The 21,379-nt window shown below is 39.3% G+C and overlaps 1 protein-coding gene and 1 long non-coding RNA gene across 3 annotated transcripts; one reads left to right on the forward strand and one right to left on the reverse strand.

Annotated features, from left to right (window-relative positions):
• Positions 1-1,956: 1,956 nt before the first annotated feature.
• On the forward strand, positions 1,957-18,026 carry BUB3 (BUB3 mitotic checkpoint protein). Of its 2 annotated transcripts, none has more exons than XM_081911618.1 (8): positions 1,957-2,114; positions 5,350-5,544; positions 6,673-6,742; positions 8,597-8,748; positions 11,969-12,127; positions 13,111-13,288; positions 13,680-13,900; positions 17,783-18,026. In XM_081911618.1, the coding sequence occupies exons 2-7, from the start codon at positions 5,350-5,352 to the stop codon at positions 13,898-13,900; spliced, it is 975 nt and encodes a 324-aa protein (XP_081767744.1). In that variant the 5' UTR covers positions 1,957-2,114; the 3' UTR covers positions 17,783-18,026. The 2 variants fall into 2 exon arrangements, with proteins under 2 accessions (XP_081767744.1, XP_081767743.1); XM_081911617.1 differs by having other exon boundaries at positions 13,680-13,896.
• LOC309370169 lies at positions 17,805-19,911 on the reverse strand. Its single transcript, XR_014168462.1, has 2 exons — positions 19,751-19,911; positions 17,805-19,060 (listed from the first exon to the last, which is right to left on the reverse strand). It is a non-coding gene; the product is annotated as an uncharacterized lncRNA (long non-coding RNA).
• Between the last annotated feature and the right edge of the window lie 1,468 nt (positions 19,912-21,379).

Below are 21,379 nucleotides of genomic sequence, written 5' to 3' on the forward strand. Positions count from 1 at the left end.
ATCCGTCGCCCATCTCAATCGCACGCAGTGAAGCAAAACAAAACAAAAAATCGTTTTGGGAAGAGCAATGGATGCATTTGGTGTTTCCATGCAATCCTTATCCTCGCATTGCAAATCGTATTGCTAATCAATCCTGTGCATTATTGCAAACCTTGGAACTGGTCCAACACACCAGGAGATATTTTAAAAGTGTTTTGTGGGCCAGTGGCGATACAGCGAAGAGGCAGAGGCAGTTTGGCTCTTCTATGGAAGCGTGTTCAGCCACCGCAGGATAGTAGAGGAAACTGTGGCCAAGCTTAAGTCAACGACATAGTGGCCCGCAGGAGTTAGTGTTGCACAGATCTCGTTGTTTCCATCACTTTTTAAAAGGTTGCAATCCTATACCCACTGACCTGGGAGTAAGCGCCATTGAATTTAGTGAGGCTTACTTCTAAAGCCAGCCTGCATAGATATGTGGTGTGTGTTAACATGAAATCCTTCTGTGAACGGTTGCTTGCAGTTAATCTGCTTTAATTGCAAGCATGACTACACATAAGGATTTAGCAGGTTAAAAAGGGGGGAAACAATGAGATCTATACATTGCAATCTGCTTTAGCTGCGAGGTAGACTGATTAACCTTGGGCCGTCAAGTATCTCCCCAGCACCTTCTTTCTCCATCCGGGAACTATCCCCAACTTGCTGCTTCTGCGTCGATTCAACCGCGAGGCATCAATGGCAGGGCTATTACAACAATATTTTTTTCATGATCATCGCTCTCGCTATTAAGAGCATGCGCGTTTAATTTCCATCTGATACCGCTTGGACTTTCCTTTCAGAGGCGAATTGTCCTTTGTCCTGATCACAGGATTATGCAAATATGTCAGGATCCAAGAACTCAAGGTATTAGGAAGGGATTTCGAAAGCTGCCTCAAAGCGAGAGGCACTGAACAGCAGGAAAGCCTAGCAAGAAGAGTCAAATGCTCGTATTCTGAATTCATGTGGTATACATGTGTCTTACTTGGCTTTAGATATGGAATTATAATATTTTGGCTGATATTTATATGCACATACTGAAAACAGTTCCAGCAATAGTTCGGTAGGAATCCTTTCTATCAATATAATCATGATAGTTACACATGGACAAAAGTGTGTGTGAATGATGCATGCACGTCTCAATGTTGAAATTCAAATTACAAGGAAACGCGATGTAAATCATCAAGGGGCGGGAATGAAAAAAAATAAAAAAGCCTCGGGTTCCCCTTCCCAGTTTTTTCACGTATTCATACATACACGTGTATACATTTAAAGCCAAAGCTGCGAAACTTTTTAATTTGGAGTCGAACTGAAAACAACCCATATATAAAAAAATCCCGTGCAGAGAAATTTTGGCAATCTTATACACACACTGCTGGATGCAGGTTTTGCAGCGGTGTGTTTTCTGCTACACAACTGCTACCGAGTCGTGGACGGGGCTGCCGCATACAGGGATGACGCGGGTGTGTACACAGGAAGATAAAACCAGGGGGCTTATGGAGGAAGCGAGAAATCTACGGAGCACTGGCCTATATGAGAGTTGCTGTGGTCGTAGGACGACGACCCAGATCCAAAGCGCTCTTATTTGGAGCCATCTCCCTATTAAGGCCACAAAGGACCTGCTTTATGCCCAAACAGGTGCGGCTTGAGCAGCCGCTTCCATTCGTTCTCCAGCCTCAAGAGCCGCCTTCACAAACGGCGCTAGCGCCAAAGGCCTCTCCGTGGCGAAAGGAGCGCAAGGGTTTGCCCCGGAGAGGGGCGCGTAAGAAAGAAGGAAGACTCAAAGCAGCAGATGGGCTTCTGTAGGCAGAGATGCGGGGGGGGGGGCAGCAGCGGAAGGGTAACTTGGAGCCCGTTGCATGCTGGGCGTTGTAGTCGACGCTACAAAACGCTGCCTCGCGGAGCATGCCGGGCGTGCGTGCGTCTGTACGTGAGCCGTTCAGTCATTTTAAACTAACCAATCGCCGGCCGAGGCGGTCGCCGGAGCTGGGGCTGTTGGGAGTTGGCTCGGTATTCGAGGCGCGCGCGCGTGGTGAGAGGAGGAAGACGGTTGGTGCGTGTGAAAGTGAGAGAGAGGCCTCGTCGGAAAACTGGAGGACAAGGTAATAGGGGCGCCCCTGTTGTTGTTGTCGTGGTTCCCCACCCCCGCCCACCTGAGGGACCCCCTCTCGGCCATTGCCTCTCCAAACCCTCGGAGGGAAGCGGGGCTGCGGGTCCTCCTTCCAGGCCACGCCCATTACACCCCCCGCGTCATGCCCGCGCGCCCTTGCTGCCTTCTTCCCTTTCTGAGAAATTGGGGTGGGGGAGGGGGGTCCAGGCATCCCATAAGGAATAACATATGGTTAAGGAATAATAAGCAGGGGGCATCCTATGAAGGATTCTCCCTCCGCCCCCATACTCGAGGTTGTTCCTTAAGGTTCCTTCGTCGCTTCTGGGGTCAAACATTTAATAACAAGGGGGTTTGTGCTGTAAAGACCGAGGCTCGTTGAAATGATAAGACAAAACCAGACTTTTGCTGGATCAGGCCAGTGCCAGTGGTCAGTCTTGTAAGAAGCAGGATTCTAAGATAACAAGATGCCATTGCAAGCAGTGGCACTCTGCATAGCTGTCAACGTTTTCCCTTTTTTAAGGGAAATTCCCTTATTCCAAATAGGATTCCTCGCAAGAAAAGGGAAAAGTTGACATCTATGGCCCTCTGTGACTCTCGCTCCCTAGCAACTGGTACCTAGGCTCTCAGTTGGTGGTTCTGATATGGCTCCCATGACTATGAGGGCCATATTTCTAGGAATTTGTGTAATCCCATGATCATGGAACTTTGATATGGGAAAACAAGCAGTGGTTTAACCTTAGAGTACTTCTGTGAGAGGGAAGTTCTCACATTCCTGGTTTACAATTTTAGAGATGCAGTTGGAACTAACACAAGGGTATTAGATACATTGTATAATATGGAATCAGTTATACTAGCACATTGATTTCTTCATATGCTGATATTTGATTATTATTCATTTCATTTATATGCCGCTTTATATTTTTAAGAAAAATCTCTTAAGCGGGTTACAGCATATTAAAACATCAATAAAACAATCCAAAATCAAACATTTCTGAAGAAAGTCAAATATAAAGTATACAGTCAAAGCAACATAATTATCAGAAGACTAAAATATTATCTGAAAGATTTCAGAATAAAACATTACAAAGGAGGTCAGCTGAAGAATACATATTTAACACAAAGTTAACAAAAAAATCATTGCTAAGTGAAGTCAAATATAAAATGCACATTTAAAACAGCATAATTAACAAGAGAATAAAATATCATAAGCATGACACGGCTGTTTGGCAGGCACAGAAAGATGGGGCAAAAGAATCAATAATTAGGGTTTGTTGTCAGGCATAGCAATGTCCCTCTGGTTTCACCAGGAGCCACTTTGGTAGGGCTGGGTGAGTCAGCCCCGCTCCCTAGGCCAGGTAGAAAGGGCCTTGCAGGGAACGGCCTTCACTACTCATAGCTGGACACTGATGTTCTCAGAGCCAAAATAGCCTGTGCATAAGCAATGTACAAGAGCAGAACTTGCTAATGCTGCTTCTCCCACCTTTCTTTTTGGGCCACATTTCTACTGTTATGGAGATATTGTTTTTCTCCCCCCCCCCAATAAGATGTTACATTACAGGCTGCTCAGTAATTTGCCAGATATTCGACTTCCGAAACGTTAAAAAACCAAAGCGTGGCTTCTGATTGGCTGTAGGAAGCTCCTGCAGCCAATCGGAAGCTGCAGAAGCCCCGTTGGACATTCGGCTTCCAAATGAATGTTCGAAAACTGGAACACTCACTTCCAGTTTTCAATCATTCAGGAGCCAGAATGTTTTGTTTTTGTAAAGAAATAATTTTTATTAACAGACCAATAAAATAAAATAAAATCACATAAATTCCAAATTACAAAGCCGAATTTTAAATTTTTTGTTGGGGGTACCCATATTTCAAGTTCTGAAAGGGATGGGAGCCAGAATGTTTGACTCCCAAGGTGTTCGGGAGCCAAGGTATGACTGTACTTGTAAGTAAGTAAGTAGATTTTTATTTATACCCCGCCCTCCCTGGCCAAGACCGGGCTCCAGGCGGCTAACATCAAATATCAAATACATTAAAACACAATCAGACAATTGATTAAAATACAGCTTAAAAATTAGAATCAGGATAAAATTAAATGACTGCCCACAAATTACAACTATAGGGGTTGGGAACCTCAAGTATTCATCAAGTATCAGGGCCAGCTATCCGTGTTGGTCCCACATGAGCCAATAAAAGGGCCAAAGAGGTAACTTACAGGGTCCCATAGACGGGGGTCAAACTGTGCCCGGATCGAAGGCCAGGCGGAACAGCTCTGTCTTGCAGGGCCTGTGGAAGGATGTCAAGTCCTGCAGGGTCCTGGTCTCCTGCGATAGAGGGTTCCACCAGGCTGGGGCCAAAGCCGAAAAGGTCTTGGCCCTGGTTAAGGCCAGTTTAACCTCCTTGAGGCCCAGGACCTCCAATATACTATTTTCAGACCGTAAGGTCCTCCATGGGGCATACCAGGAGAGGCGGTCCCGTCAGTACGAGGGTCCTAGGCTGTATAGGGCTTTAAAGGTTAAAAGCAGCACCTTAAACCTGACCCTGTACTCCACCGGGAGCCAGTGCAGCTGGTATAGCACTGGATGAATGTGGTCCCGTGGCAAGGACTCCATAAGGAGCCTCACATTCTGCACCCGCTGGAGTTTCTGGGTCAGCTTTCAAGGGCAGCCCTGCGTAGAGCGTGCTACAATAATCGAGCCTGGAGGTGACCGTCACCTGGATCACTGTGGCTAGATCAGGGCGAGAAAGGTAAGGGACCAGCTGATTAGCACGGCGAAGGTGGAAAAATGCCACCTTTGCTGTAGCTGCAGCCTGCACCTCCATAGAGAGGGAGGCGTTAAAGGTTACACCCAGACTCCTGACGGAAGGCGCTGGCACTAATTGAGCCCCCGCAAGAGATGGGAGTTGGCCCCCCAACCCCATGTCATCCTGTCCCAGCCAGAGGACCTCTGTCTTTGAAGGATTTGACTTAACTGGCTCCCACGCAGCCATCCAGCCACAGCTTCCAAACATCAGGTCAGTGTGTCCTAGGCTGAGTCAGGATGGCCGTCCATCAACATATAAAGCTGGGTGTCATCAGCATATTGCATATTGACAACAGAGTTCTGGAGCAGAAGTTCCAGTGGCCCATCCAGCAGGCTTTTCTTGTTGATGTAATTTCTCTTTAAAATCTACCAAAGATAATATAGAAAAAAATAATAATCTATAGATAACTTTTGTATTATCTTATTCAGATGACTGGGTCAAATGAATTTAAGTTGAACCAACCACCGGAAGATGGAATCTCATCAGTGAAATTTAGTCCTAACACATCTCAGTTTCTACTTGTTTCATCTTGGGACACTTCTGTTCGATTGTATGATGTTCCTGCCAACACCATGAGACTCAAGTATCAACATACAGGAGCTGTACTTGACTGTGCTTTTTATGTAAGTCCTTTTTACTACTTTGTGTTTTTACTATTGAAGTTATAAGAAGGGGATGCAAGGTGTAATTGACTTTATTAGTAGGTTACTGAAGCCTTTAGGCTGGATTCCAAAGTGCCATGCACAGTGTTTTGCACACACAGGGTTTTCAGCTCCTCCCATCTGACAAGAAACTACCTCTTGAAGACTAGGAGGCCCTCTGGAGCAACCCACCACCCTTTCTGCACTCAGAAACACTTTGCAATTGCACATGGGCTTCTCTGTCCTGGCCTTTTATTAATAATTGGTTAAGACAGATGGCCGAACAGAATTGTTCAATTGATTGACAGCTCCGTTTTTAACACTATGTATTTTTATTGTAAGCCTGTATGGAAAATTGGGAAACCAGTAAAATTGTGTTGTATCAGTGGTCTTCTGCTCATACGTTACTTCTGCTTTGTCCTCCGCTCTGTAGCCCCCTGAATATCTCCAATATCATCTTTGGAGGGTCTGCCAACCTACTGGAAGAGAATGTGGTGGTAGTGATAATACGCAAAAATGGGGCATTTTGTTCCATGAGCAGAAGTCCGCTGCACAATTGGGTGGACATCACTGGATGTCATCCACTGTCTTTTGATCTTTTTGTTGCCTAGTCAAGTATAGTATTTCATTCCTATATAATAGTTATGCTGCAGGATTTCATCAACATTAATTATTTTGGAAGCAATATCACATTAGCATTGTCAAACACATTTAATAACAGAATTTATTTTCTAATCTTCAGTTTCATAATTTTGTGCATAGCCTTTGCCCCAGTGAAGGAGCCGAAGCCACTTGCACAGGGGTGGGGTTCAAATTCTTCCCACAGTTATAGTAACCATTGTGAGTGACCTTTGGCTGTAGTGCTACTGTTGTCATTCAATTGCCCTGTTCTCTTGTGGAAATAAAATAAAATGGGTATGTAGCCAGTAGGAGAGCAGTGCCATCCCAAATTCTTATATGTATGAGTTTGAAAGGGTCATGGTTTGTTGATCCCTTGCTGACACTGTTGGATAGGACTTTTTAAAGCAAAAATAATGCCTTTATCAAATATTCGTTGGTTCCTTGGAGTACAGATATAGAACATAAGTGAACAACTTTCTTCTCTTGAAGGACCCTACACATGCCTGGAGTGGAGGATTGGATCGGCAGTTAAAAATGCATGACTTGAACACTGATCAAGGTAAGCTAATTTATAGGTATAGTAGAATCTGCAGAAGTAGGAGAAAATAGATTGTTTCAACAGTAGATTAATTCACTGAAAATAGTGTCGTGAAATAGAAAAGTATTATGACTGGAATTCTTACGGTATAAATACAGACAGCATTAAAGTACAAATTAAACGTGTTTCTTTTCTGTACAGTTCATATTTACTATGTCATTTGGTTTTATGTCTGTACTTTCTGTAACTTCCATTTATTTCTGTATAGTGTTGCTCTTGATTTTATTTAGTGCATTTAAAGTTTTATAAGTCAATGCAGATTTTTAGGTTAAGGAAAGCGTATTCCATGCAAAGAACCTTGTGGTATTTTGTCTTTAACTGAGTATATAAAATATTTGCAGGGTGGTACATTTTTATTTAAAAACAATCTTTTTGTTTTATTTACAGTTCTAGTCTTGAGTGTTGAGGAAGCGAAACTGTCAATATTGCTTGTATGACCTTGTTCTATACAGTACTTTTTCTATCCTTGATAGTTTCACTTGTTATTTTCCCTTTAGAAATGTATTCATGGGCTGTTTAACACCAACTTTGTTTTTACAGTCGTTTAGACTTGCCTGAGATTTTGGCAGAAGGGCATTATTCCGCATACATGTGCATATGAACTATGAGTTCATAGAGTAATGTGCGGGGCTTGAATTGATTTAAGAGACAATGGGGGAAATGCTGTAAATGGATAGCTCAGTTGGTAGAGCTGTGAGACGTTTAATCTCAGGGTCATGGGTTTGAGCCCCATGTTGGGCAAAGGATTCCTGCATTGCAGTGGGTTGGACTAGTTGACCCTTGTGGTCCCATCCAACTCTACAATTCTATGGTTCTAAATATGAAATCCTTAAACTGTGATTATATTTTTTGGGGGCTAGTAGAGAAATCTGGGGGACATCTGTTGAGTGAGATTTTAAGGTGTGAGTATGATTGCACGTTCTGACTTGATAAGAGGACATTTAACATCCACCCCCTTTACAAAATACCCTACAATATTGATAAATAGTCATTGTAGTTGATGCAGGGATAATAGGATCAGACACATAGTTGTTTGGAAGCAGAGTAACTGAATGTCAGGAAAGCTGCTTTTCATCATTGTAGAGGATGGAATTAGATGCTGTGACATTGTAAATGGATAAGAAGTTTCCAGGCAATGGTTGCTTGATGTCTTGAAAGATACTGGAGAATTGGGTTTGGAGGAGAAAGCTATTTAGAATAAATTCTAGAGGATTAAAAAAAGTACTGATTTCTTTCCTAAGTTGGAGAAAGAATCTGAAGTATTACAGGATTAGTATTCAGCATCACTTTAAAAGCTTCTAAAACAGTTTAATACTACAGGATACATTGCTAAAATGGATGATGCTGTGGAATAAAGGTTTATTGACAGTTTTGCTGAAAGTGCCTAATTACTCACAAGTGGCAAAGGCATGAACTAATGTGGCCATGCTACATTCACCTACTATTAGATCTTTCAAACACACCATTCATGACTAGGATTTTCAGGGGACCCCAACAGAGTTAGGTGCACAAATCTCTTTTGTTCATTTGAAAATCTCTGCATGGGTACCAACACCCCCCTTAAGCTTCTTTGAAATACTGAGTTGATATCTATTAGTCTACATTTAACACTTCAGAAGTGTATGTCTATTGAGAAGATTAGAGGATCAAGCGTCTTTTGAAAGATGTCCCAGCATGCACATACATTAGTGAATGGTATATCAGACCCTGTTAACTCTGTATGAATATTGTTTTGTCCTTTTTATTAAATTTGATTATCAAAAATATAGTGCAACTATGTGTTCAGATTATTACTAATCTTTTTTTTAAAAATAGACAATCTTGTTGGCACCCATGATGCTCCTATCCGATGCGTTGAATATTGTCCAGAGGTGAATGTAATGGTTACAGGAAGTTGGGATCAAACGGTCAAGTTATGGGATCCGAGAACACCTTGTAATGCGGGAACATTTTCTCAGCCTGAAAAGGTTTGTATTTAAGCAATTTACAATACAATACTTTGCGTGCCTACTCAGAAGTAAGCCCTGTTAAGTTCACTAGGGCTCTTTTTCTAGTAGACTTGTATTTTTTATGTGGTTAAGGAATACATTTGAGCAATTAAAGTATTAATATCTTTCAGACCAGTTCATTGTTTGCATTAAAAATTTATAAACACTATTAATGAGAGTAAAATTACAGACTTAAGTGAGTTTTTGCATGATTAACAAGTACTACTTAAATACCAGAAAAATACAAAGTTAACTCTTTAGTTATTCTCAGTAATTAATGCAAGCTTAGCTACACCAGGAAAATATAATGACACTCTTCAGACATAACACAAAACCATGGTTTGTTGTTAAGGGCTTGAGCCCCACAAACCTTAGACTTGTGTGCTCCTCCCACAAAGGGACAAGGTTTAAAGCTTTAGTCCTCTTTTGTTTCTAAACTGCTTTTTCCCATTGCTCAATCTTTAGTAAACTGGTTTTTAGAAACCATTGTTAATTAACAAACCAGGATAAGACCTGGGTATAATAGGGAGATTCTTTTGCTAAAGCTATATTCCAGAAACCCAGCTGGTAGTATTGCCTATGTTATATTGTGTCAATATACTAATATAGGAAGGGCTTTATTTATGCCATCCATTTATGGTATGGTATCCATTTATGCCAATGTAAACAGGAAATTTTGACTGTCACAGCTTGATTTCTTTCAGCTTCTTATTCAGGGTCCATGAGTAAGGTCCAAGCAGCTGATTTGCTGCCTGCTGTAACTTTGGCTTATAAGTACTGTAAACAAAGTGATGGGATAAAGTTCCGGCCAACAATAAACCTTGAGTTATGCATTTAAGAGTAACTTGAACGGTGCAACTTTTATTTTAACATCTTAGTGCAGCCTTATGGTATGAATAGCTGCATGTTTTGATAAATGGATGAGATGAGGCTTTAACTTCTTCAGCCCACTAAACAGCAGTTGTATTAACAGTATTTAAATTATTATTTACGATCTCTTGCCAGTCTTCATTTTCATAGGCAGATACATGCAAATGTAAAACCTTTTAGTTTTTGTCACTACTTTAAATACTTTCTAATCACAATGGTGAGCTGTCAGTCTGGACCACATCATGTCTAAATAGCCCAGTAACGTGGGCACTACATAATCTGAATCTATTGGCAAGATCTTTGATCAGGATAAAAATGTGTTTTTTTTTACTTGTGATTTATGGTTGCATGTAGCATGTAGAAAACTGTGATGAATTGCTCGCAGAATGCCATATAATAGACAGTCACACTGAATCAAACTTCTTATTGGTATAGCAAGGTTCATTATGTCACTTTTTTAAATAGTATCTCTGATAAATGTGTATACCTAGCCTATTTCATGATATTGGTTTCATTTGATTTATGGCTATGGGGAGCTGTAAAGAATACTTCACAAGTATGACACCAGTCTGTAAAGGAGATTTAAGGTAGTTAACACTCCTGATGCAGTTTTTCCTGTATATAATTTTCCATAACATTGTTTTTGTGTTATCACATTTTATACTGTATGCATTCTTGTATAGTAATTTGCTTTGTGTCGCTGTTGTTTGAGCCATTGACAATTCATCAATAATAATAATAATTTATTGAATTTTTATACCGCCCTATACTCAGAGGTCTCAAGGCAGTTCACAGAACAAGATCAAAATATAAAACCACAAAATATATAATCAAAATAAAAACAACCTAACCCACATTTTAAAAGGACATAGGATGTCAATCAAATCAACCAAAGGCCTGGTTAAAAAGGAATGTTTTTGCTTGGCGCCTAAAGGTGTATAATGAAGGTGTCAAGTGAGTTTCCCTGGGGAGAGCATTCCACAGGGAGCCACTGCAGAGAAGGCTCATTCTTGTGTTGCCACCCTCTGGACCTCTAGGAGAAGGCGCACGAAGAAAGGCCTCAGAAGATGATCTCAGGGTCCGGGTAGGTTCATATGGAAAGAGGCGGTCCTTGAGGTATTGCAGTCCTGAGCTGTTTAAGGTCAAAACCAGCACTTTGAATTGGGCCCGGCAGTAGCCGTGCATTCTGTTTACGTTCTGTTAGTCCTAGTATAAATGAAGGATCTGTAATTAGATACCAGATCTACCACATGTTAAGCATATGGAATGAAAGCATGTATAGTATGTATCTTTTTAGAAAGGTAAAGTTGAAATATCTAATATGTAACTAGTAGCTGTTACTTTACCTGATAACAGATTAATTGCTTAGTTACACAACTTTTGTTTTTAGTTTAAACTGATTTAAGCAACATTTTCTAGTTTATCACAACCATTAATTTTTTTTAGCGGTTAGTTATGCATGCTGAAATGGCAAGAGTAAATAAACAGTTGAGTGTTCAGTTTAATATATTTTTGATGTTCCTACCAGCAAATTTTTCTCTCTGTGTGTAATTGTCAGGTAGGGTATTGTTTTCTGAAACAATAGACTGTTTCTTTAAAATTATGTAATCATGACACAGATGTAATGATACTTGATCTGCTAACCATGGATAAGAGATTGAGAGCAATCTATGAGCTTGAGCACTATCTCACCTTACTTCTTGCAAATGGATCTTCCCCATCCCACCCCACATTTTATTTAAAGAATTTAAATTCACTTTTTGCTTTCAGAGCCTAACAACATTACATATGCACCTGGGTTTTTAAATTTTGTGTGTGTGTATGTACTAACAATGGTTAGCTCCAAACCACAACTATGATTATAAATGTATATGCAATCCATAGTTTGTGCTAACTATAGTTACTGAGGATGTGAAAGCTGGGGTTAGATGAATTGGCAAGGACGTTGTTATAACTTAAAGGGTAGAATTAGCTTTGTAGGTTTGTAGGTTGGTTGGGAAAAGAATGGTCTCCCCTTGAGGATGGAGAACTCTTAGCAGGAACAAGATAGACATAAGGAGGACAAACAAGAAAAAATGCATCTCTGTAGCAAGGCTTAGTATGTAAAATATTGGTATTCTAACATGGGTAATCTTGTATAGTCCATGTAGAATGCATTTTAGTGTTTCATGGAGAGTTAAGTCTGCTAGACCTCTACTTTTAAAAATCTTTTGTCATTGAACATGTTAATGGAACAGGTAATCTTTTCCTTCTAACTTTATGCTGCAAAAGTAGAAATCCTAGTACTGAATCTGGAAAATGTAATGCCACTTTATAACTTTTTTCCAAGGTGTATACATTGTCTGTGTCCGGTGATAGATTGATAGTGGGAACAGCTGGTCGGAGAGTTTTGGTGTGGGACTTGCGGAACATGGGCTACGTTCAACAAAGAAGAGAATCAAGTCTTAAATATCAGACACGTTGCATCAGAGCATTCCCTAACAAACAGGTATTTAAATTGTGCTGCACTATGTCAAATGAAAGTTTGTAGAAAAATAGTCTCAATTATACCAGCTTTTGATATTTATGATTATCTTGACTCAAAAAGTTTATTTTGAGTCTTGCTAATTTTATTGCTGTCTCTAAAACAAATGATATATTTGCTGTGCTTTCCTAAGGAGGTTTTGAAGCTGTTAATGGAGTTGGAAACTAGAGGAATTTTAATATTGTATTTAATTCTAAAATTATCACAGAGCTCTGAATTATGCAGGAGCAGTAGAGTGGCATAAATGCCATGCGCCAAGAAAATTAGTGTTCTGGGAAATACTGTTACAGGATTCAGATAAAAAACTATTTGCTTAGGAGTCATTTTCTGTGCTGGGCATGGCTCTTTCCTGGATCTATCAAAGCTACAAAGAGAATTAACAGAAGAACAAGCGTGTCTTTGTTTCTCTCATCATTCCCTTCTCTGGGGTTCAATGTGGTGTTTAGCCATTATTTTCTGCTCTTCTTGAGGTGGGAAAAATATAAAGGAAAAGCCTAACAGACTTTTATTGATGTCAGATAGCAAGATATACCTAGCAGATATAGAGTTGTCTTATGCAGAGGAGGCATTAAATGAAAGCGAATTTTGTTAGATGTTATTTATAAGCAAAAGGGTTCCTCCGATGAGGTCTCATTTGGAATCTGTTCTCACTTTCTAAAAGGCATTAGTGTGTGCCCTGATTAGAGTAAATGTCAGAACTGGAATGCAACATTCTTTATCAGGACACATTGCTAAGAGAATAATCTGTAATTCCCCTTGGAATCTTCTCAGACATTTTTACAAACCCTTAGGAGTGCACCTGTGCCTCTCAATAGTTAAATGTGACATACAGACTCGGTTGTGCACATCTTATAAATGTTTCATTGACATAGAGCAGTTCATAAAGAAAAAACAAAACCCTATGATCAGTCATCGAAATAAGTGAGGATTCTGTCTGTGTCCCATAGGGCTATGTGTTAAGCTCTATTGAAGGCCGTGTTGCAGTTGAGTATTTGGATCCAAGTTTGGAGGTACAGAAGAAGAAATATGCTTTCAAATGTCACAGATTGAAGGAAAATAATATTGAACATATTTATCCAGTCAATGCCATCTCTTTCCACAATGTCCATAACACTTTTGCTACAGGTAACATGAAACTTTATTTTTTTCTTATTAGTGCTGTTAGTTGATAATTCTTAAGTTATATTGACTAAGCAGTCATTTGAAAAGCTTCAGTTGTTCTGTGATTCTTTTAGAGAATTTGAGGTAGCCTGTCTTTAGTTCTCAAATATATCATTAAAATAAAGGCTGGAAAATACAGTTTCTACTTTGTAGCTGGTTTGCATACTTGTAAAACTGGTAAGATTGTTTGATGTGAAATTTTTCTGCAATAATTCAGAACATATTTTATATCTTGTACCATGTGCTTCTCCCATTAAATAACTGAAATATCCTTGCACATTCTAATTATATTTAATTGCACAGATATCAGTAATGCTCGTTTCTGCTGCTTTGGCTCTTTGCAATCTATTTTTAGGTGGTTCCGATGGCTTTGTCAATATTTGGGATCCGTTCAATAAAAAGAGACTCTGTCAGTTCCACCGCTATCCTACAAGCATAGCATCTCTAGCCTTCAGTAATGATGGAACCACCCTTGCAATTGCATCATCATATATGTACGAATTGGATGACGTTGAACATCCTGAAGATGGTATCTATATTCGGCAAGTGACAGATGCAGAAACAAAACCCAAGTGAGTAAGTTTCACCTGTATTTGAGCTTTTTCTACAGTTTATTCCAGGATTTATTAATTTTCCTAAATTCATGAATAGCATTATTGATTCCTGGTAGATAGTGCAGCTTGACAGTAGGACTAGAGTTGATTTTATCTTGTTCTCCCCAAGCTTTCAATATCCGTAGGTTGATAGACGGCTGGTGGATAAAATTGTCTACTTGTTTTCTGGGAGAAGAATGTCAAACTCTCATTCTTCTTGAATAGGAGCTATTATATGAAGTCATGGCATTATTGCCAGCTCATTGCTTTAAAATTAAGTTGAAGAATTCAGGATAATACATATGAGAGAGTCTAATTATATTAGGATTTTTAAGATTTCGAACTATTGGCAATCTCTGCACATAGATCTAGGCTTCTCATCTACAATACACCAAAGCAGAGCTGCTGTAGTGATGGTTTAAATTATAAGAAAATAATTTTGAAACGGTATGTGTAACTCTTTAATGTCCAGAATTGTCCCAAGTTTCCTGGTAAAGAAAACACTAGTTTTGCTTGCACAAAGCTAAAATGAATTTAGCCTAAAGCTAAATACATTGCGATTTTCTTTCCCTTAGCACATTGGAGTTTATATCTTACATTCAGTTTTGCCACTTGAGTATATTACAGTGCTAAGAAAACACATATGCCTGCAGTGTATGGAACCTTTGTGGGTATTAGCTGTTCCCACTAGCCCCACAGCTGTCTCTCAGTAGCGTATTTGCCTTCAGGAAGGTGGGGAGCAGCAGATATGAGCATGTTTGCCTGTAGGGAAAGATAATATGCAAAAAGGCCTTTAGGCTGTAGTATTCATGGGGATGGGTCAACTCCTGCTCCTTGCTTGCTGGAACCCTATGATCTGCCAGTCAGACCTAGGTACACAATAATGCATGCATGGGCTTAGAATTAAGGAACAGAGTGCTTCTGAGTCCATTCTGAACATAGGAATTAATTTTTAGGGCCAAAACTGAACTGCGCTTAAAAGACATTTCACACAAAAGTCCAGTCAGAGTTAATATTTTTTTTCCATTTCAGCACCCTTATTAAGGTGGAAAATGTTTTTGTTGCTAAACCTTTAGGAGTCAGAAACCCTTGCTGATCACTAGATCTACCAGTACCCCCTGATCTAATTTTTGCTCACCTCTGCTGTAGTATAGGTGTGTATAGGAGATACACACATATCTCCCTCCATTCTTAGCTCTTTAAACTAGCTTCTTCTTTCTCTTGTTGTGTACATGCACTACTTCTGTTATGGAATCAGAGTGGCTCTTGTTGGTGGAAAAGCTCTGTGTGGCTTGAGCTTCCTCCTGCAAGGAATTGGCAGCTTAGAGTGATTGTGGGCATTCTCACACTTGGCATTTGGTTGCTTATTAAGATGTAGAATTTGCCTCACATAACATCCAAAAAGTGGATATTTCTTACTCAAAACTTAATCTGATTCTTGAGTCACTGGCATGGATTTCATGGAAATGAAGAGTAGCTTTTCTAAGCCCATCTTGTGAGTACAGTTACTTGCCTCAGAATAATGTCAGGCAAATAAGCTGGTGTGGGCATTCAGGGTCCCTGTGTTCAGGGTTTGTGGGCATTCTAAAATATTTGAAAATGTATTCTCTGTCTTTTCCAAATGCCTGTGCTCAGGGCATCTTCAGGGAATTTCAGAAGATAGATGCCATAATAGGGAGGGTATTAGGTTATGCCTCTGTCAAACCAAAGGAATGCCGAGTGGTGTCTCCCATGAGATCAGAACAAAGAACTTCAAAGGGTTTGGGTGTCCTGGAAGATGCTGTGTCCTTGGCACTTTTAAAAAGGCCTATTAGTACACCTGGCAACTGTACCTGTGCTCGTGAGATTAAAAAAAACAAAACTGTTGAGGGGCTTATACATTAATGCTGGAATTAATTGTTGCGCTATGGCGAGTGTTTTGTCTACACAAGCATTTCAGCTTGTCAGACACAACACCCCCCCCCCAATTTCTGGGAGTACTCCCAACTTGTCCAAGCCAATTTGGGGGGTTCATTGGGGAGGGGAGCTCTATTGTGCAAGTGAAGTCTTTGCACAGGCTTCCATTGATGGGACTCATTGGGTGAATCCAACAATCAAGCAAGAATAGTTATTGTTGAACTAGTGCCAGAGATGTCCAGGCCAGTCATCACATCTCATTTTAATCTGCTTCTCTGGGTTGTTTTGAGGATAAAGTAGAGAAGAATTGTGTATACCAAAGTGTTGCATCATGGTGAAGGATGCAGGTATGAGACAAACAAAGATGTGATCATGAAAAATTGAATTAAAATGAACAATACCAAATTAATGAAGAAGTTGTGTTTACAGAAACTAATAAAAAAAGGCAAAAGGTTTATTTAAAGTTTCCAGTTTTAACTCTGGATCAGTTTTTCCAGGAATGCAGGGGAAATGAGGAAACAACAAAAAACAACCCTCTCCTTTTCCCAGTAGGAGCATTCCAGGCAGACTTTTTCTTACAAAACTCACTGTATAACTCTTATTTATTTATTTAAAACTTTATTATATAATAGTGCAATCCTAAACATGTCTACTCAGAAGTAAGACCTATTGAGTTTGATGGGGCTTACTCCCTGGTAAGTCTGTATAGAGTTGCAGTACTGGCTACCTTTTCCCAAACCTCTTTTACCTTAGGTCAGGTTCATCACATTAGACTTAATCAGCTGATCTATGTTGAGTATCTATGTTGAGTGAGATACTGACAGTAGAACAGTTAGTAATGATATTTCCTTTATGTTTAGCATAAGGAAATGCCACCAGACCTTTTGTAAATATTTGTTGCTGTGCTGCTTCTGGGACTACTATAAGCACTCATGGTATTTCAAATTCTTAAGAGCCGGCATCACAGTTCTACTTTCTAGGCATAAACACGACTTAAAAGTATATTTTAGATTTTTAGTTGATTTTCCCCAGCCTTGACTTTGCCATGCTATCATCTGTTACACTAATATGAATGCAACTTGCCAAAATCAGTATAGTGGGATTAAAAAAAAAAGATATTTGGAACTACTTCCCACATTACACCATGTTAATGGGAGTGCTCCTGCAGATTACTTGCATTAATGAGAATTATAGCATGGGAAGCAGTCTTCAGTCGATTGAGGGCCTGACCATATGACTTTGATTTCAGCTGTTTCTATCCTTGCGTTGTGTTTGCTAATTATAGGGATGCTTCGTTCTGCTTTCTGAGGAGGTTAATCTTCAATTAAACAATATTTCCTCTTGGCTGTCCATTATTTTCTGAAACAGATGGTTCATCATTTCCTGGGCTGTTAAACACAGCAAGGTTAAGGTTAGACTCCTGGGAATTAGTTAGTTTTGAATCTTATTACAGGATGTAGAAGCAAAACTAATAAGAATAGTACTTAATAACATTTTGTTGCTGCAAACAATTATTTATTAGCAAACAATTGATCCCAGAAGGGCAAATTGTTTGAGTCGGTAATGAGCTGAGACAAGGCAGAGCATATCTGTGTATTCGCAAAATAATTGTAACGTAATTGCAATGCATTTAGACAGGCATCTATTTGGACTTCTTTCTGCCTTTAAATGAATTTCTGAAACATTAATATGCTTTTCAGACATGTTGCTTATGCCAGTCTTCAACCAGACACTGAAGAATTCTTGTAGTGATCCATAGAACTTAACTTGTGCCAAGTGATAGTGTCTCCTAAATTAGAGCTTTTCAGCTTCCAGTTGCAGACTTTTAATTGTTAGATTTGGAAAGGCAAAGAAATGACATGTATGATGTATGAAGGTTTATGTCAAGTTGGAACACTTTGTTGAAAATTTATTTGCAATGTTATGAAAATTCAGATAGTTCTCTGAGACATGCTTCTTTATTTTGCAGGTCTACTTAACTTCTGACACAATGCTTCAGTAATTTTCTCTTTCAAAGTACGTCCACTTGCTCGTTACAAGGCTAGCATAAAGCAAATCCTGGATTAAATGAAGATACATTTCCAATAATGCTTTCACAGAAAGTAGTGTTTTGTGTAATCATTCAGTATATTCTATCATTCTTTTATTTTTAGCTTATCCATGAAACATTGTTTTCTTCAGTCTGAACAGTAATAAACTTTTCTGTTAGTTGATTCCTTTGAAATATATTATTTTCTAGTTGAAATTTTGTACATATTTAATAGTAGTTTAAATAGTTTAATAAATGCAATTTTCAAAAAAAAATTAATGCTATTATAATTCTTGGATTTATCAGTGGGAACATCTACTTTTTAATCTGTTATCTTTTTGGGCATGGTAGGATAAACCACATATTCAGTTTTATGTTGAATAAGAGCTCTCTTAGGCTGGCCAAAGGCTTAGTTTGAAAAACCTTAGAAGCACGCATTGTCTCCAGCGCTTGCAATTTACCTTTCCAAATTGTAGTTTGTCTTCAGCATGGCTGGGAAGGTGGCAAAAGGGGGATTTAAGATGTGTAGTGCACCATTAAAGAGTGATGTCAGCATTTCAGAAGTTCTTTCTCAGAAAAGAATAAACTAGTTTTAGACATTTGCCCCCATTCAGCAAGAGAACTGCTACGATGATTTATTGTATATTAATGTATTTATATTCTGCTACTCGGTAACTCTCAAAGCAACTTTATTGATAATAATACGCAAAAGAAAAAATAAATACAAAGCAAGCCAGTTAATAAATTAAATTCCATAGTAATAGCATAAAAAAGTGATAAAATCAAAGGGCGAATCATATAAGAAGTCATCTGTGTACATTCCACCCAGCAACACTTCAAAACAATTGTGAAACATTATTAAAGCTTATAAAGACCTGGTGGTAGGGATTGTAAATTGATAGATGGGAACCTAGCTGTTTTAGAGATGACAATGTTTCAACATTGTGAAAATACATTCAAAATGTGCATTTAATTATGTATTTAAATTAATTTTCATGGCTTTATAAACAAAACATGGATGTGGAAAGAGGATAGAAGGGACTTTGGAATTAACACATGTGAAAGTAACGTGGAACAGAAACAGACAGCCATTCATGCCTAGTACATTGCTGCTTCATAACTGAGTATGCTGAGTATTTGTACCTGTGCCGTTGTTCATATGCAGCTGTGTTGGAAGCTGTCTTACTTCAGAAGCATTAAAAAAGAAACAACTACCTACTACAATGGTGCCTCGCAAGACGAAATTAATTTGTTCCGCGAATTTTTTCGTCTAGCAAATTTTTCGTCTTGCGAAGCACGAAATCCCATAGGAATGCATTGAAAATCAATTAATGTGTTCCTATGGTCAAAAAAAGTCCAAACAAAGCCAAATTTGGTACAACAAGAGTTTATTAAGTGCTCTTTAAGGTCACACATACTGTAAAGAGCATTTCAAAATTCAAACCCAGATTTTTTTAAAAAAAACAGCAGAGTGGCCCAATGGTCACAGAAAATCATAAAAATGCAGAAAAAAAACAAGCTTCCAGATTCTTGCAAACCCCTCCCCAACACCAAGTCCTTGAATTCCAAACACCCCAACCCAAAATCCAACCCCCCCCAAAAAAGTTTTAAAAGCTTAACTTACCAAATGGCTGCAAAAGAAGTTTTGGAAAAGCTTCAAAAATCACCAAAGTCTTTAAAAACCTCAAAAAAGGCTACTATGTACACTGCGTTCTATGAGTTGCTCCTTGAAGTCAAGTCGCACTGTATTAACGGTGTTAAGAAAAAGAAAACAAACTTGCAAGACATTTTCGTCTTGCGAAGCAAGCCCATAGGGAAATTCGTCTTGCGAAGCAGCTCATAAAACGGAAAACCCTTTCGTCTAGTGAGTTTTCCGTCTTGCGAGGCATTCGTCTTGCGGGGCACCACTATATTCCCTTCACTCTCAAAACACCTTTGAGAGGCCAGACTTCATAGCTTGGTCTTTTATTGGGCTGGATCACATTTAGCTTTGCGCCTGCCCAGTCTATGAGTGATAATCCAGTTGGGGTCTCCTACTTGTGCAGCAGGCCTCCTGCACAAATGGGACTTTCCATCTTGCCTTCATCGGAATCTACTCTGGAGAGTTTGGAGACACTTGGAAGCGGATTGGGACAGGCTGCACAGACAAAGAGAGAAAAGGGAAATCCTGTTATGCCCACTGGCCTGAAGTCTCATTCAGCATCTGAGCAGGTAAAGGATGTGCTGTTCTTGTGTTCCTAAAACAATAAAACCTGGATAGTAAGTATTTTTGGAATAGGAACAAGTAGGATTTTTTTTAACATTAAGGTTTTCTCCTGGTTATCACCAACATGCTCAAGATGAAAAACTGCCATTAAGAGAATAGTGATGGTGGTAAGCAAATGGGAGCCTGCATGGATAATACAGCAAGATAACCTGGCATGATGCAGAATGACAAAATGGTTGGGACAGGGCAACAGCTGTGTTCATGACTGAGACAAGAATATATGTAGTAAAGATAGGCATTCTTTCTCTAAGGAGGCAATTAATCTTCCTTTTATTAGCTCTCCTCCAGAAATATAAATACAAAGGTTTCGGAGCCAGAAGAAATCATACGCAATGAGCTTTCTTTCTCCGGTATGAGAAACGGCTGAGCGAAGAGGATATACAGACTCCTGATCAGTGTAATTGAGTTCTAAAAAGCTCCTTAAGTCATTGCCTCTTGCTGAATGGTTGAGGGCATTCCAGAGAAACATGGAGTCACAGCCATCATCCTAATAGACTCATCCATCATCCTTGCCTGCTTGCAGGGCTAAAAAAAGTCACAAGATGTCTCTCAAGAAAGGATTATGATAGTATATGATATTAGAAGCCAAGTGGCACCTGTGCCCCTAAATACTCCGGTGCTATACCTGGATGTAAATGTTGTCTTGATTGAATTAATGAGAATTTGTGCAGAACTGTAGTTATATTATGGCTGCAATCCTAAACACATAGGGGAATAAGCCCCATTAACATAACAGAACTTAGTTCTTAGTAAACATGCATAGGCTTGCACTACACTGCTATTTCAGTAATTCCGTATAACTGGGGTTTGTTAGATCTGTGTCATTAGAAAATGGCTGAGATTCCAGTGAATCTTGAAATACTTATAATAATCTAATATCCACAATTCTAATAGAATCCACAATTCTATGATTCCTGTCCATATGTTTTCTCCTGCAAAAAGGTCTTCAGAAGAATGCTGCACACAGTAAAACAGTACAATTCACATGGACATACATTGCTATGTAAATTCAAGTTCCCTGAATGCTGTTTTCAGAATGATAGGAACTCCCATTGTTTTAAAACCCTGCAGCGTCTTTCATTCATATAGCAGCCCAAGGGGTGCTGTTTGGTGGTTGCTGCTTCTGGCTGGAGATTTTGCATGTTTATATTACACCCACCCAGGCAGTGGGCCACGGATGTTCAAATGACCATTGTTTCCACATATTGCATAGGCTTATTTTCTGGAGTCTCTTGTGAGAAATAAAAGTCAATGGCTTGATGATAATGGTC

This window comes from Podarcis melisellensis (genome assembly GCF_964234715.1).
Source record: "Podarcis melisellensis genome assembly, chromosome: 5".
In the NCBI taxonomy this organism is placed as follows: Eukaryota; Metazoa; Chordata; class Lepidosauria; order Squamata; family Lacertidae; genus Podarcis; species Podarcis melisellensis.

Excerpts from the sequence above, each read along its gene's own strand:
- BUB3 (XM_081911617.1), top strand. The coding sequence starts at position 5,350 with ATGACTGGGTCAAATGAATTTAAGTTGAACCAACCACCGGAAGATGGA. Across the intron at positions 6,743-8,596 it reads TGACTTGAACACTGATCAAG|ACAATCTTGTTGGCACCCAT; the intron begins GTAAGCTAATTT and ends TTTTAAAAATAG. Across the intron at positions 13,289-13,679 it reads CCATAACACTTTTGCTACAG|GTGGTTCCGATGGCTTTGTC; the intron begins GTAACATGAAAC and ends ATCTATTTTTAG.